Genomic DNA, 17,972 nt, shown 5'->3' with positions numbered 1-17,972 from the left:
AATGTGTCAACCAGTGTTATCGCAATCATACACATGAATATTCCAGCGCGGCCACGTGACCGAGCACAAAATACAACGTGGATCACGTGACACAGGAAGAACGCGAAACTACAGAGATCAGAAAAGAGAACGTCCTGTCCGATATCTCCTGTTCACATAAATGCACTTCATATGACAGTAATTGGCTACAGTATCCGTAGTCTTAATCTCAAACGATGGGAAAAGATCGCGCTCATCCCTGCCTCGGAATGGTAGTTTACGGATAAACACCGCCGGTTCAATGGCCGCCACGGCGGGGAGCGAAGCCCGTACGACCGGCCCTGGCGAGGGGGCAGTGGGGGGACCGCCAGGGGCACTGCCTCCAATCCGCCCGCATATCCTTTCTTCGGCAGCCACCACTGCTTCCCCGGGGTCTCTAATGGTGGAATCGGTGGATGATGCGGAGGGGCTTTATGTCGCGGTGGAGCGGTGTCCCCTCTGTAACACAGCCCGTCGCAGGCTCACTTGTGCCCGCTGCATTCAGACTGGTGATTTCGTTTACTTCGATGTTAGAGACCCTGAACGGTGAGTGTCTAAAATCCAAATAAAATTAATGTTATAGCCAGCTAGCTGGCAGTTCTCATATTGTAGCCTACCAAAATGTATCCATGCCAATCTTTCTACGAAATGAAGCCAAATGTCCACGGCCGCTCCATGTAGCGAACGTCGTTCGCGGAGTGTAAACAAGACTTAAATTGTTGGGCTTAGCTAACCAAAGGCACAATCCGAGTTGTTTATCTGCAGCATTATCTTGGCTCCGTACCATTAGCTAAGTTAGGACACTGGTCCGAATACAGTGGAAAGGCACTTCACGTTATGTAGGCTCTGTATACTTATTGGTAAAATCGAGGTTTAGATGATCGTTATGTAGACGAACAGGTCAGATTCGTTTTGTTTTCCAGTTTAACGATAGCTACAAATGTTTGCACACTAGCCTTTTAAAGGAAGTTGGTTTAACTGGTTTTGTCTGGGCACAACATCTGGGAAAACGCAGTTTTATTTAGCAAAAGTAACGCTAGCTGTGGGAACTTGAAAACTGCTTCTGTGGCTTAATGGCTGCGGAAAGCATGTTGGCAGTGTGTTAAACTGAGTGACTAAGCACGTCTACAATGTGTATTTAGCTTTTATTTTCCTCTGCACGTCTGGAAATGAACAAGACAGCCAGTTTAAGTGTTGATGCAAAAGTTGTGGTGGGTGACTCAACTTTTATTGTTACTTATATATTTAAAAAAACATTTGCCTACACGTACAAAGAAACCGTCTCTACATACAGGTAGAAAGTTTCCAATCAAAATGAAACTTTATTGTTCTTCAAAAGGCATAATAGGCCTACTTATGTACAATAAAAGGCCTATATCTAGAACGACAAATCCAATAAGGCAAATGTTTAGCATTTTCTCTATTGAATATATAAAGAACATTTCCACAAAGTTTGATGCTTGATTTTTCACGGAATGACCCAAAATGAAACCGAGTTTGGGCTCATTACATTACATTACATTACATTAATGGCATTTGGCAGACGCTCTTATCCAGAGCGACGTACAACAAAGTGCATACCCATATCCATTATTACACCCCGTAACACTGTTTTAAAAAAAGTAGTATCACGGGAAATGTGGAGATAATACACACGTTATAACGCTGTGCGTTGTATCATGTAGCAATTCAAGTACATTCTCTGTACCGTCTCCTATTATGACATATTTGTGCCATTAAATGAAAGCAATTATTTTTACGCATTATTTGGTATTCATACAGTTAATAAGTAGCCTATGATTTAGTTTAGTACAACATATTACTTTGTACAGATGTTTTTAAGAAGATTGATTGTGAAGAATATTGTACATGTTGTACATATTTGGTACCTGTGTTTAAAATATGTACAGTCACCGAGCACAATTACCTTGGAACAATTTATTTCCAAATGCCGGACACATTTTTGTCTGTAAATAAGTTACTGATGCCAAACAGGTACTCTACATGGTAAGAAGCAATTCATACAAATAGTGTAATTATATTTGTAAAATATACACTCACCAAGCACTTTATTAGGAACATTTTTACTTAATTGCATTAATAAGTACGTGTAATAATCTAATCAGCCAATTGTGTGGCAGCAGTGCAATGCATACAATCATGTATGGGTCAGGAGCTTCAGTTAATGTTCACATGGACTATCAGAATGGGGAAATGTGATCTAAGTGACTTTGACCATGGAATGATTGTTGGTGGCAGACAGGGCGGTTTGAGTATCTCAGAAATGTCTGATCTCCTGGGATTTTCATGCACACTAGTCTCTAGAGTTTGCAAAGAATGGTGCAAAAACAAACACAAAAATACGGTGAGCAGCAGTTCTGCAGACAGAAACACGTTAATAAGAGATGTCAGAGGAGAATGGCCCGACTGGTCAAAGCTGACAGGAAGGTGACAGTAACGCAAATAACCACTCATTACAACAGTGGTATGCAGAAGAGCATCTCTGAGCACACAACGCATCATAACTCTTAAGTGGATTGGCAACAGCAGTAGAAGTAAAAATAAATAAATAAATACCATCTAAAGTGCTCGGTGAGTGTATATTGCTGTAATAATGATGTCATTCAACTTTTGTTATGTAACTACCTTTATGTAGCAACTTTTTCCTTATCTCTTAAAGGGGAAGTTCACACAAAAATTTAATTAAGGTATGTTTGCACTTACCTTTGTAATGTCTATCCCTGATACTGCGGACGTCAGTGGGTCCCTAGCTTTTGTGGCCTCGAAGTGCCAAAAATGTACAGAGGAAAAACATAACAGCAATGCTTCTTTCCACATATAATTCCACACCTACTCACTAACATGAACAGAGCTTTATTTGCACATGGTTTCCTCTGACTTTCTATGAAGTACGACAACTGTGTATATTCACGCACAACCTCGCCCAAAGCATGCCAGCATTCTGGGATGTTAAAACAATGTAAATGGTTGGCATTTATATAGCGCCTTTATCCAAAGCGCTGTACAATTGGTGCTTCTCATTCACCCATTCATACACACACTCACACACCGACGGCAATTGGCTGCCAAGCAAGGCACCGACCAGCTCGTCAGGAGCATTTGGGGGTTAGGTGTCTTGCTCAGGGATACTTTGACACAGCCCGGGCAGGGGATCAAACCAGCAACCCTCCGACTGCTAGACGACTGCTCTTACTGCCTGAGCCATGTCAACCCCAATGTGTCGCAGAGATCTGAATGAATAGATGGTATTAGTGGAGACATACCTTAATTTTCATTTTTGGGTGAACTGCCCCTTTAAGAGCAAGAATAGTATTACATGCATGTTAAATACTATCTAACACTCAGGAATTGTGGATAGTTTGAAGTTAATGTCTTTCTGCTGTCCTTCTCAGGTACACTGAAAAATTTGAAAGACTGAAAAAGCTGAAGGATGAAAAAGAAGACCTACAACAAAGGTATAGGTGAATTGAAATAGTGTTGTAACCAGGCATTCAACATGTCAGTTGTTAAAAAAACACCTCCATACTTGTCATTTTGGTAGATTCCAAGCTAGTATGCATCTTCCAAAGCACTTGTTGCCAGGTGCCAGTGTATTCTGCCTGCATTCCACCAGCTGAGGAATGCAATGACCCCCCCCCCCCCCTATTATATTGGTTACAGGTTTAGGTTCTTTAGCTTTTTTTGCACTTTTGTCTCTTTTCAGAGTTATGAAGGCCATGGACAAGAAGATTCAGGCTGATAAGCTTGTAAGTTATGCAGTAATACTCACTAATGATCTGATTTTTCACTTCCTCCAGAATTTGCATATTCTGTGATTTACAAAATTAAATATTTGAATTATGGAGGATTTTTCCTTGCACTGTTTACAACTGTCTGATTTGAATATGCTGTATTTGCTTGTAAGGTGCAGTGCACTATTTTGAGATCTAAAACTCCTTTGTAATAAACATATTTGAATTTTATTTTAACCAATACTATGATATTAAGCCTGTCTTATTTTGTTGAGATTTTATGCTGTTTGTGTTATCCTAGATGCAGCACAGTTCTTATGATATTCTCTACGGGGCAAATTTGATATTAGTCTTTGTGAATGGGTGTTGCTTAGTTATAGGTTGTGTTTATGCTCTGATTGTGTTTATGTCCTCTAAATCCTTCATTTTCAATTGGATAACCGTTCAAACATCAGTTTAATTGTTTATTATGAAAATTACATGACTGTGAGTGATTAAAGCCTCCTAATCTTGCTGCCACTAATGTGCAATAGTGTGAACAAGCAACCTGGTCCCATTGAGCAGACAGCAATGTTGCTTTCCCAAGTTGAGGGGATTAGTAAATGGTGAACTCAACTTGACAGTGTCTCTGCTAAACAAGTAAATATCAATACATTTTGTATTCATTTTCATATTGAGATGGGTAGCTAGATGACAAAACAATTTCACCTCCATTAGGTGAGTGCCAGATCTGTAGGACCCATCCAACTGCATCAGACCTCACCAAGCACATGTAGCCTGTATTTCACATGCCATTTTGAAATGCTGTTATAAACTGGCACTCGAGTTGGAACGGTCCAAGAGTGTGGCTGCAGTCCAGAAAATAGCCATTTTTAATAGATCAGCAGAGTGTGCCCTGGTGCTCTGTGTAGATTTATGAAGCCTTAAAATTGCTGTTGTACACAGAAGTGGACGATCATGTCATGCAGGATGAAAATTGAGCAGCTGAAAGAAGCCATCCTCAGTGGACAGGAGGAAGTCAAGAGTGGTAGGTGCTTTCTTTTCCTCTGACAAAATGAATCCCGCGTACCCAGTGAAGAAGCACCTTTTTCATCTCTAAATTAACAGCATAAGAAAAAGACTGCCTCGTGATTACGTTGATCAGTGGTTCCCAACCCTGTTTCTAGAGATCTACTGGTTTTCACTCCATCCCTTACAAAGTAAACTTCATTCAACAGCCATAGATGTTGTTTAGCTGCCTAATAGCAGAATCTGGTGTGCCATATTAGGGTTGAAATTAAAACCTACAGGAGGGTAGATCTCCAGGAACAGCGTTGGAAACCACTGATGTTGGAAACCATTGATGTTGGAAACCATAGCTCTTTTCTCAGTACAGCTCTTGAAAAGTACTTAAACCAGGGTTGCATTCATGCTCTCTTTTCATGTCAACCTACACTTACTGAACACTTTATTGGGCAGACCTGAACCCCAGCTTGTTAATGCAAAGATTCAATCTGCCAATCATGTGGCAGCATACAACCATGCAGACATGGTCAAGAGGTTCAGATGTTTTTGTCCCAATGTTTTTGACCAAATGTCAGCATGGAGAAGAAATGTGATCTAAGTGACTTTGACCATGGAATTATTGTTGCTGCCAGACTGGGTGGTTTGAGTATCTCAAAAACTGCTGATCTCCTGGGATTTTCATGCACAACAGTCTAGAGTTTGCAGAGAACAAAAAAAAAAACATCCTGTGAACAGCAGTTCTGTGGGCAGAAATGCATTGTTAATGAAAGAGGTCCGAGGAGAATGGCCAGACTAGTCAAAGCTGAAAGGAAGGTGACAGTAACACAAATGACCTCACATTACAGCAGTCATGTGCATCTCTGAACACACAAAATCTCAAAAGTGGATAGACTACAGCAGTAGAAGACTAATAAATACCTAATAAAGTGTTCACCAAGTGTATATTGGTGGTCTAATTACTGATTATCTGTTGGTCTAATTACAATATCATCTATGCTTTTTTTTATTAACAAAACATGCCAAACTGAGTGCAGCTGAGTAGCTGAGCAGAGGATAGGGTTAAAACCTGAAAGGAGTGCTGCTGTGGAGTTTGACTCCTCCCACTTTACACTAGAAAGACAAGAATAGACTCCATCGGGCATTTGGACTTAACACTGTAAATACAATACTTGTAAAACTTTTCCTAAACATTTGGACTTAAAATAAGCACTTTTAAAAAATTCTAAAAGAATCATCTCCGTAAAGAAATACAGGCAGTTTTGTTCATTACAAGTTTTACCTATGTGATCACTCTAGGACTCTAGAACTGTTCTTTTCTCTAGGGTCCTTGATGCACTTGTCCCTGGGTTTGACTTGCACCTTATTGTACGTGGCTCTGGATAAGAGCGTCTGCTAAAATTCCTGTAATGTATTGCAATGTAATGTACAAAAATCACCAGCCAATTGGCAGAAGATGCTGAACTGTAGAAGATTTGATGCAAATCGCTCAATCAAGCTCTTGAAACTAATTTTGTGCATATTATCAAACACAACCGATTCATTGCAGTTGTTTGATGAAGATGATAAAGACTTGGTGGGGTAAATGGTTGTGGCCATTGTAGAAATGATAGGTTTATAACTCCACGGAGATCACTCCTCTTACATTTTCGGATTTTGAGACTTTGAAACTGAGACTTTGAATGTACTCTGAATAGACTGATGATGCCAATACATAAAGACAACTGTGTGAAATTCAGCAGATTTGTGTGGTCCCTGCATGCATAAAACAAAGATCTGCAGTCTCTGTGAAATTGATGAGTAAGAGGAGAGAGACAGTGCATACAATAGCATGAAGACAGGAAGGGAGAAGTGTGCTTAATTTTAGTAATTTTTAAAAATAAATTTCTTTTAGCTACTAAATAAATGAGCCATTTTGTGGTTTGCCTTGTACATTTTAGCACTTTCCTCAGTCACATGTTTTTTCCCCTTATGAAGGCAGGGCAGAGGAAAGTGCAGACCTGTAGTAAGAAGTTATCTAGTGTATGTAGTTTTACCCCTCCCATACGAGCACTGATGGACGTATGGGATTTTGCTCATGTTGCCCATTCCTCTGCCTTTCCCCCTGTCCCAGGTAAGGACCTGTTTTTGCGCTCCCAAGAGGAAGGCCAGAGGCTGCAGCGGAGAGCCAGCCGGCACCAGGACAAGAAGGAGAAGATTGAGCGGCACAACCGGCGCCTGGGCGAGCTGCTGGAGAAGAAGGGCCGGGAGCTGCAGGGCCGTCTGGACCAGCAGGCCGAGATCCGCCGCGGACACATCCTGGAGCTCACCACCCACATCTTCCCCATGCAGGAGGAGAAGCTGGGCACCAGGTCTGGGCAACGGGCCCATTTAAAGTGGGGCCTGTATCACAAACACTGCACTGTGTAAATGGGGAACACAACAATGTATGATACATTATGGGTATAGCAAAATAATCATGGAGAAACTCTCACAGGAGAGTAGTGCTTCCTTGCTTTTTGAGGTGTGTAATTTGATTGACTCCAGTGGCTATCTCGGCTTGTTTTAAAAATAAATAAATAACAACAACTGAAATTTATTGCGTGAATATTCTTAGAGCATATGGAAATGTGTATGCAACTACAAACTACAGCAAATTCCTTGTATGTGAAAACTACTTGGTGAATAAAGCGATTCTGATTCTGATTCTGATTCTGAAAGGAGGGGTGTGTATTAGTGTCATGCGACTTGCCGTTTCCATCCCTGCCTCTTTCTTCCTGAAACAGATAGGATAAACAGTGGTTCTTGTGACAGCAATGTGAGCAACTAGCCATCTGAACTGCAGGTTGCCAGTGTTGGCTTCTAAATAAGTTCAAACTGAGAATTGCGCCCCAAATGTACCATTTCTCCTCCTCATCTCTGTCTGTTTTGGGTTAGCCTCAGTTCAGTAAATGGGCAGTGCAAGTTTTCTGTTTTGTCTCTATAAAGGACAAACTCAGTGTTTATAAATTTAGATTCACAGAAATGTTAGCTAGCTTGAAAAGCATTGCTTTTTCATCTTGTTATGCTGGCTCTACAGTTATAGATCACTTCAAAATTAAAAATCAGTCCCAAAAAGGAGCATGACTGATATTCAGTGTTACTACCTAGATTGGCAACATGTTGCTGCACAGCATGCTATTATTTAAATTAATTTACTGCACTGTAACTAATGTGTGACTATAACATTTTTCACTGGCGTTCCTATTGGAGTTGCTTTCATGGGTGGGGTTAGAGATGTACTTTTCTACTAGAAATGTAAAGATCTACTTTTCCTGTGGTGGTATTTTTCTGACGGGAAGTTTGACCTGTGTTCCCCGCTCCTGTCCCTCAGGGACCCAGCGGACGTGGTAGCGGAGTGTGACCTTGCCCTGACCTCCAGCACGGTCAGCGAGCTGGCCGAAGCCCGCCGAACCACCTACATGTCAGGCCGCTGGATCTGGGATGACCAGAACGGTGAAACCAGCATCAGCATCACAGGCCCACGGGTCATGCTGCCTAGCAATGGGGACTGCTCTGCATACTACAGCTGGGTGGAGGAGAAGAGAACCAGCCAGGGTCCTGGTAAATGCACTCCTACACACTTGTCTCATACCAGTCAGGGTTCTGCTGGACACACTCCTTCATGTTCACCACTCTGAATACAGGTGGCTCTTGGCATCAGCAGTTAAAACGCCAGACTTACCTAGCATGTGAAATAGATTCATTTGATTTTGTTCATTATTATGAAAAATAACAGTTATCAATTAAATGGTAAAATAGGCAGAGCAACCTATTGGATGATCCTTTATTAAAATGTACAACTCACAACCAGATTAAAATTAAGAAATCATTAAGTTACGACAAATATTCAACCGCTAATCTAAAGATGTAGGTTCAACTACCTCAATTAATGTTACAGACATAGACAAGTTACTATCATAAAATAAATTAATGAAAAAGGATACCAAAACACAGCTTGTTTATCCCAAGGGTTGTCTTGGCCAAGGATGTGGCAAGATAATTTTTGGGATCTTACACATAATTTTTACATTAAAATATGGATGAATGAGTTTTTGATGGAGATTAGTCTAAGGAGGCTGTCGACCAATTGTGTGCAAATTCGGTCTATTTTTTGAGGAGAAGAAGCATTTTAATGTTACTCATAAAATGCAAATTGGCACAAAAAAAGATTTTAAAAAATGCACAAAATCCAGTATGGCACACTTTAATGGTCCCCAAGGTTTGTTTCTTATGAGCCAAGGAATCTGAGGAAAAGATTTTTTTTGACAATAGCTTAAATGCGTGAGGAGTTATAGTCACTTTCTTCCTATAGCTCTACTATCTGGGTGCATTGGTTTCCCTGAGTAGCGGGTGTGAAAGGGAAGCTACCTGCCAAATTTGGTTGATCTACCATGGACAATTTTTTCTCTGCCAACACTTAGGTCAGACTTTTCCAGCACTTATTTATTTTTTTTAAACATAACATTACAAGGCATTTAGCAGACGCTCTTATCCAGAGCGAAGTACAACGAAGTGCAGATCAAACACAAGTACAAGTGTGAAGAAGACCTGAGAGGACAGTACGGTTCCGACTTCCGACTGGTTTAAGCGTATTAGGACTTGCTTAAATGTGCTCTCACTGCCCGGGTCTTACTCTGACTGAGATATAGAATAAAAAAATTAATGCATAGCGGCAACCCAGTGCAAACCAAGAAAAATGAAAATGATTTATTTAATACATTGTAACAAAATTTTTTTTGAACATTGTCACATTTTACTTTTTCATTTATTCCTCATTGAGTGTAATTAAGTCACACATTGCGTGTCAAATTTTCGTACTCAGTTTGCATTTCCTTTATGCAGAGCTGGACCATATTAACCCCGCCCACACCATCAGCACTGCCCTGTGTTATGCAACCCAGCTCGTCACCATCCTGTCCCATATCCTCGATGTCAACCTTCCCAAGAAGCTTTGCAACAGGTAACAGTCCTTCACAAAGTTGTACTAAATTGAAGGGACAAATCATAACCTATGGCCAGTTTTCAGTGATGTGATAATTTTTTGTAAATGTAGCTGCTTGCACCATCCGTCAAGCTTCTGTTCTGCTTCTGACTGTTAGTAATGTGACCAAAGTAGCAAGATGTTTTTATTTTCAATGTAAGAATGTAAAAAAGACATTGCATGAACAAAGAACAAAAATTTACAAAACGCCCCAAATAAACAGTAATGAGTTTACTGAGTCTCTGTATTTCTTTGCCTGCGGGATAATATTACTATGATTAGGGTACATTATAAGGATAACATTTTCACTGTATTTACAGCATGCCTGGTGCATCATTGCCTCTTTGGTACATGTACAGTGCCCTCCACAATGTTTGGGGCATCATTTATTTATTTTCCACTGTACTCCACAATTTGATGTGTAATGTAACCATTCGTATGTGGTTTAAGTACACATTGTTAGATTTGAATAAAGAGCATTTTTATGCTCTTTCAGTCATTGTTTCACCATGTAGAAATTACAGTAATGTTTATACATATTCCCCCATTTCAGGGTACCATAATGTTTGGGACAACGCAATGTCATGGAAATGAAAGTAGTCATGTTTAGTTTTTTGTTGCATATGCTTTGCATCTCATGTCCTGGTGTCTGTGACCTATCAGCATCATCATTGTCTTATTTTCAGGTGCAGAGGCAAATAAATAAATAATGGGTCTTTGTCCCAAACATTATGGAGGGCACTGTATCTCATATCAGACCATCAAAAGTCACCATCCTGGCATGAGTTTAATACTGATAATTTTGACTTAAGGTATCAGCTGATACAAATATAGCCCCAATATTATTATGCATCCCTAACTTTGTGCAGGTAATACATCAGCCTATATATTATCTTTATCAAGTGGACTGTTGTAAGGTACATACTCTGAATGACTCAAGCTGTTTCTTAGTGTGTAAATCAAATCTATGTGTAGGCTATGTGTGTAAATTTTATGTTATGCATATTTAGTGTAATTTGTGTTTTGCAGTGAGTTCTGTGGGGAGAATCTGAGCAGGTACAGATTCACTCGCGCCATCACCAAGCTCAACACCAACATCCTGCACCTCTGCTTCTCCCAGGTACCTCAACATGGGCACTCATTATGTGCTCTTCCTTTATACTTTGACATACTTTACCCTGTTAAACATGGTGGATGATCTGTAGTGGTGTGGTGTGGTGTGGTGTGGTGTCGTGTGGGCAGCCATCTCATGGGAGGCCCTGGATCCCATGATTGCTCTGCTTGGTCATTTACACGGCACTTACATTTTAGGGATTTACCTGATGCTGTTATCCAAAGTGACTTAGAAATAATACACAAACAAAAGGCCTAGATCCGTAAATCGCCAATATGCCCTGTCATAACATACCAGAGATAGGTAATCATTAATTTTGTCATTAGATTTAACACATGGACGGGAAGGTAGAAGGACTTTTGTATTGGGAAATATAGGATAGATATGGAATCGAGGTGGAGAAGTGGAGGAGATGCATTTCCCAAACTCTGCTGTCGTGACAAAGCCAGATTTGAGGCTGGTAAGGTTGATGTCCAGGGGCCTCATTTATAAACGTTGCGTAGGCACAAAAGAATGCGTACGCCACTTTCTAAGCAAACTTTGGCATTTATAAAAAACGAACTTGACGGAAAAATGTGCGGTCCTCCACGGAAACTCTGACCCATGCGTACGCACATTAACTGGAGAAATGAGAAACTGTGCCTTTAATGCTCGTGACGTAAGACCAGGAAAACGGGAAGTGAAACAGGATTTAAAAAGGTATAAAGATTTGCCGGGAGTTGTGGCTGGGTATGGCTGCTGTAAGGACGTGCTTCGTCCCTGTTATACTTATTAAAGTGTTGTGTTGTTGAATCTCGCTATACGGGTTCTCTCCCTTCCTAAGTGCAACACAACATTTGGCGACGAGAGAAGTCGAAAATGATATACAACAGATACCACTGTGTAAAATAAATCGAAATTGATTGTTGTTGATTGTACTCTTAAAGGGTTCTGATTTTCTGCATGTTTACACTAGGACTCGGAACTATACTGTCCTCTCAGGTCCTCTTTGCACTTGTTCTTGTGTTTAATTTGCACTTTGTTGTACGTCGCTCTGGATAAGAGCGTCTGCTAAATGCCATGCAATTTAATGTAATGTAATGAAATATTACCTCTCACGTATCATATATGAAGAGTTAATTTGCAAAAATGGATAAAAGCCTCTCTTACAACGAATAAACAAACAGCTGTTTGATTGATGCTCCCTGGAGTGCCCAAAAAATATGATTTAGGATGATAAATATAAACGGAGATGTTGTTGTAAAATAATCCCTCAAATATGTAGACGAATTGTTAAACAATACTTCATGTTATTAAATGTATTCTCATAAATAATATGGTGAACAGTCGGACAAATTGCGCTGCACTGATGCCGTTTACAATGCGTCAGTCGGGCAGATACGAGCATAGTTTCATATATTGTTATCATATTCATATATTATGTTTTATAATGTGTTTATTGTTATAAATTTTTGTTCGTTTTATCTCTTAATTTTGTAACTGTTTTCAATGGTGCTAGACAACTAACGTGTATTATTATTATTATCATCGTCATCATCACATTCGTTGTGCAGAACTGTTCGTCATTTACAATCAATCAGGATAATTCCCACACCTGTAGCTTTTCAGAGGCAATCAAATGGCTGAAAACCCTTTTCTTGGCCTTCTTTTCAGTGTTTGCCATTGTCCTCTTTGTGAAATGCATATTCATTAGGGGTGTTTCACTGCCTATTTATAGGCAACTGTGGGCGGGACATGAAGCTGGCAAAGTTGCGCCACATTTAGAGTTGATTGTGATTTATAAAGGAAAACTGGCGTGGGACGTGCGTATGCACTGTTTTATAAATCAGAATATTGTTTTGCGTACGCACATCCTAGGTTTCATGCTTACGCAACCTTTTGACGTGAATCCTAAGCACAGTTTTATAAATGAGGCCCCAGATCTTCACAGGGAGGAAAGAGCGAGACACCTGGCAGCAGAGTGTAGGGCTGGAACAGGGCCTGAAAACGGAAAAATGACTCCTATGGTGCAGGACATCACAGCTGGAACACAAGCAGCTCTGTTGTACACCTTATGTCATAAAATATGACAGAAATAGACGGCATTGAAAGATTTTATTTGATTTAATTAGGATGACGCAGATTCTGATTAATCAAAATAATGCATAATTGCTGATCCTGATACAGTAATAGAGCCATTCAGTTTTGAGCCGTAGGTAACGTTGCATGGATCGGAATCAGAGTAGTTGGAGGATTCCCATGTCTGAAGTCGGCAAAACAGACTGGTAAACCGTTTATCTTCACTAATATATGTCTGGGGATCGTTTTCTCTGTTCTGTCTAATTATGTTATTCACTGTACAAGAATGCTGTTTCTGGGGTAAATTAATGTATTTGTGAAGTTTTATTGGCGTTTGCCCCGTTTCTGGGACATTGGGTGTGAAATACTACCAGTGCTCTGTTTCTGGATTAAACAGTATGTGTGTTTTAATTGCTATGTTTCTGGGTCAAACTCTGTGAATTCTGTGATGGCATAGGTGTAGGGCTAGCTAACGTTATTTTTTGTAATTAGGCTACTAATAATAGCCATCTCGTTGATCTCGAATGACTCAATAAAAAATGAAAGTGCTCATTCTGAAATGCAAAAATTCATTGCTCATTGCTTAAAATGCTAAATGACAGCAATCTTTTAGGACTAATTGTTTGCCTTTATGTCAATAAAATGATGAATTTAAACGCTGTGAATCATAAAATTTGACAACTACTTTCATTTTGTGGATGTTGTTCATTTTTTAAACTATCTAGTGCTTACCCTTTAACTCAGAAATGTTATTAACATGCATTGTCCTTGTAATAGGTACTTGTTACTCATATTTTATTTGGCGTTTCCATTATTTTGTCCATCCTCTGTATTTGTTCCATTGTTAGAATTTAATTGGTGTGTTTAAAGATGTACAAAAATGACAATGTTTTATTTATACTGCATACAATGCTTTTCCTCTGCAAACATATGACAGAAAGTCACACTTAATCTTCATTCATTAAAGTTAAGTTTGGCACTTTTGTACCTTTGCTTAGTATGTGTGTGTAAACTGCTAATACTGCTGCTTCTGGATTAAATTAATGTATGTGTGAAGTTGTATTGGTGTTTGCCCTGTTTCTGTGACATTGGGTGTGTGCTGTTTCTGGGTTAAATGGGTCTGTGTGTTTTAATTGCTATGTTTCGGGGTTAAATTCTATGTGCCTGAATTACTAACAGGGCTTGCGTTAGCAAGAATATCTTTTGGGTTATATTCTTATGTGTGAAATGGTAACATCGTTCCATTTCTGGGTCTCTCTGCCAGCATGTAGACAGCGACCTGCTTCACCCCCACCACACCCTCAGGAACATCATGTTTCTGGTTGCCGCTGACAACAAGAACCTGGGCAGGTGAGATGACCTACTACACTTATACCTGATTGGCAGAAATGTTTGCTATTGAGTCCAGTTAATAATTAATCTACATGCAGTTAACTTCCCAGACACCCAGATCATGACATACAATGGATTGGGATAAAGGCAATGGATTGCAAAGACCTGTAAACGGCAGACATGTGAAAGGTGAAAAGTATAGACAGTGGTTTCCTGCAAAGGCCACTGTATAAAGTGTATCGGGATGGAAACTAGCGATTGCCATATTTTAACAACCTGAACAACTGTTATAAGACTTTGAAGTGTTGAAGCCATCTTAAATTCTAAAATGGCTTCTTTCCTGGTATTGTGTCTTTGTTCTCTTGAAATGATGATGGTTGAAATGCCACACACTGGCTGTTTTTCTTGGAGCTGAGCTTGGCACAATGAACGTGGTGTGTTGATCCAGATTGACCTTTTAGTCTGTTGCTTGTGGACACGTTGAAACACAACACGCATCACAAGGATGAGAACACACTGATACCCAATGTGCTCAACGGTGTTGTTAATGCTTCAGAATTATTTGGAAAAAACATGTAACAATGGCCAAATGGGAAAACACAACAGCCTACTCCCAATTTCTTTGGCTTGTATCTGATTTTTAGAGAGGGCAGTCCGCCCTACTTCTATATTATTTTTGTCACTTCATCCACACGGGGGGAAGAAGAGCGAAGAAGGCTTGCAATTGTAGAACAGAAACTACAGAAAGCATTAAAATGAACAATGCATACAGATTCATATAGCAGGCAGTGAAAGTAGACATGCTCAGGCAATAAGCATACTCAAATAAACATTTGTTTCATGTATTTTACATTTTTCTTTGTGCATGTGCATGTAGTTTAATTATTATAGGAGTCAAATGAGTGAGCTGCTTATTCATGCCACCAGGGGAGATGGCATTTAGGTGTGGATACATTTGATTTGATTTTAAACCTGTTCCACAAATGGTTATGTTGCTTGACATGAGATGAAAACGTTGACATGAGTCTCATTCTCAAATAAAAAATGCCTTTGTAAACGAGAGGTTGACGTCACTGTTATCCTGCATATTAAATCTGAGGGTGGATTTTCCAGTTGAACCAATAAAGTTGTCAGGCAACTGATGTTAATATTTGGGTGTGTGGGTGAACCCATTTTTAATGTGATCTTCTCTCTGTAGTCATTCCAAGAAATCACTCGATATGATGCTATTGCAACCTTTTAACCATTTCAGTGCCAAGCCACTGGTTTTGGTTGACAAAATTGAGAAAGTTGAGAATATAGTGGGGTTTTAATGTGGGCTCAAAACGATTAACAGCTGTCATTTTGACTGGTTGAAAAGGTATAAGGTATGGCACTCTTGGGACTGAATGGGTTAATGAGGGAAATGAATTGCGTATGGGTTTGCATGGTCTCAGTTGTAAGGTGCTCATATTCTGGCCTCATCTCGCCCCCAGGACGGGCCCATTCGAGGTGACGGCGGATCTGGAGGACTCCATGGAGTTTGTGGAGCCGGAGGCGGCGGGCCCGGCCGAGGAGAGCGGGGACGAGGCGGTGTCGGACGAGGAGACCGACCTGGGGACGGACTGGGAGACGGTCCCCAGCCCGCGCTTCTGCGACATCCCGTCCCAGCCCATGGAGCTGTCGCAGAGCGCCGCCCTGCAGGCCTCCCAGCCCAGCGCCAACGCCGGCGGCATGATCTCCTCAGCCGCTGCCTCCGTCACGTCCTGGTTCCGCGCCTACACCGGCCAGCGCTGAGGGCCCCAAAGACCGGCCTCGTGCAGGTCTGTGTGTGACAGGGGCTTTGGAGATCTTATTTTATAAAAAATAAAAAAAAGACTGTTCCTACTTTTAAAATACTTTTTTTGCTGGCTTCTCCCATGTGACATGTAGCCGTGACATCTGGATTACTGTTGGATGTAACCCATCGGAGCTCTAATACATTTCTAGGTTATTTTAGTTTTTTTCTTTGCGTGTCTGAGACTGCTGAAGAATTTTTGAACTGAAGTATTTGACAACTGTGAAATTACGATTTCAGACTCATGGTTTCACAAGCAATACTTTGGATGGGATGTTAAAATGTGACAGGCCGCTTGCGTACTGTATGCAGAGCAAAGTGTGCACGACACCAAGGCAACTGCCAAACTCCTGAGGCAACGGCAGTGTTGAGGAGCAGAACAGTTCCAGCGTGTAAAGGATGTTGATCAATGTTATTTGAAAGGTTTCCAGAAAATGGGTGATTTTGACATTGTATAGTTCTTATACACTTTATCTGCTGCCATAAATTGTCTGATTTGAATGTTTTTTTTTGTGTGTGTCTGTTCCTTATTGAAGTTCTTGGTTGCAAACTGGTATACCATTTTTACCTGTTGAGACACCAGGGGGCGGCATTAACTCACAACCTTCAAAAATGTAATTTGGGGGGGGGGGGGGGGGAAGAGTCTTAAAGGTATGGTTAGCTTTTTTGACATTTCATTTTTGGTGCATAATTGGACTAAACACTTTTTGGACTTTCTGCAACTTTCTGCTGGCTTTCCAATGGCAGGTATATGGCATCAGGCATTCATTTGTGACCTTGGAGCTGCTTTAAATTATAACTTTCTAGAGACTGTATGATGACATGTTTTAATGTTTACAAAATTATAAACACTAATTTCAGTTTGATACCCTAGTACATTATTTAGGATCAGGTTGCATGTGCCCAAGGAAATGGTTTACCTTCATATATTTTTGAAGAGTAATCAGCTAGTAAATGTACATACAAACAGTAATCATAATTTCACTGTAGCCTACAAGTTGCTTTGGAGTTCCTTAAGTGTACTGTCTTTAGACTAAACATCCCGGACACTAGCCCAGGGTCCTCCCTTGATCATCATTTTTGCTTTTAAATGCAGTGGCGGCTCAGGCTCCTGGGGGTGGGGCAGAACATTTGCAGTTTTAGCCCACCTGAGAATAATGACCTGCATTCTGCGGCCTTAAATGCCTTCAGACAATGATGGGTAAGAAACCAACGTCACGATGCCAACGAACCTGGAGTGAATGACGACACGGCTCCTGGGACATAGACATTGAAGCCAGGCATGAATATTGAAAGACCATTTTAACGGGGTTACTGACTGAACACTCAAATGGTTGAGAACTGTGTGACATTCTCACCTGAAAGTCAGATACTGAAATGGCCTAAACGTGGTGTATGCACAATAAATGCACTAAATGAAGTAAAATCTCTCGTGGGTGAACACTGCAACAGGAACATACAGTAGTGCCATTAAATGGTAGGCGTTTATATAGTGCCTTTATCATTCACTCATGCATACACACACACCAACGACCTGCTAGGCCAAGGAAGACCCCTCGTTGAAGAACAAAGAATTCTCACCATAATGAAGAAAAAGCACCTGTCCAACAGATCAGAAACATTCTTCAGACAGATGACGGTCAGACAACTTCAAACGGATCTACAGAGACTACACTGCAAGATGTAAACCACTAATTAGCTGCAAAACAGGATGGCCAGGTTGCCGTTTGCTAAGAAGTGCCGCAGAGTTCTGGAAAAGAGTATTGTGGACAAGAGAAGATGGCTCTTCCCATCACTCTGATAAGTCAAAGTATGGAGGCTAAAAGGAACCGCTGAAGAACAAAGCACCCCCCAACCCCTCTGTGAAACATGGTGGTG

The 17,972-nt window shown here is 40.6% G+C and overlaps 1 protein-coding gene across 1 annotated transcript; it reads left to right on the top strand.

Moving 5' to 3' along the window:
* The first annotated feature begins 78 nt into the window (after positions 1–78).
* On the top strand, positions 79–16,599 carry atg14 (autophagy related 14). The gene is made up of 10 exons (XM_061246920.1): positions 79–564; positions 3,432–3,494; positions 3,743–3,785; positions 4,716–4,797; positions 6,886–7,123; positions 8,125–8,354; positions 9,636–9,753; positions 10,804–10,894; positions 14,211–14,296; positions 15,754–16,599. Exons 1-10 carry the CDS (start codon positions 281–283, stop codon positions 16,052–16,054), a joined length of 1,536 nt encoding a protein of 511 aa, XP_061102904.1. The 5' UTR covers positions 79–280; the 3' UTR covers positions 16,055–16,599.
* Positions 16,600–17,972: the final 1,373 nt, after the last annotated feature.

The sequence above is a fragment of the Conger conger genome, chromosome 1 (assembly GCF_963514075.1).
Source record: "Conger conger chromosome 1, fConCon1.1, whole genome shotgun sequence".
Taxonomy (NCBI): Eukaryota; Metazoa; Chordata; class Actinopteri; order Anguilliformes; family Congridae; genus Conger; species Conger conger.
The sequence above is the reverse complement of the archived record's forward strand: the minus strand, read 5'-3'. Positions and strand labels throughout refer to the sequence as shown.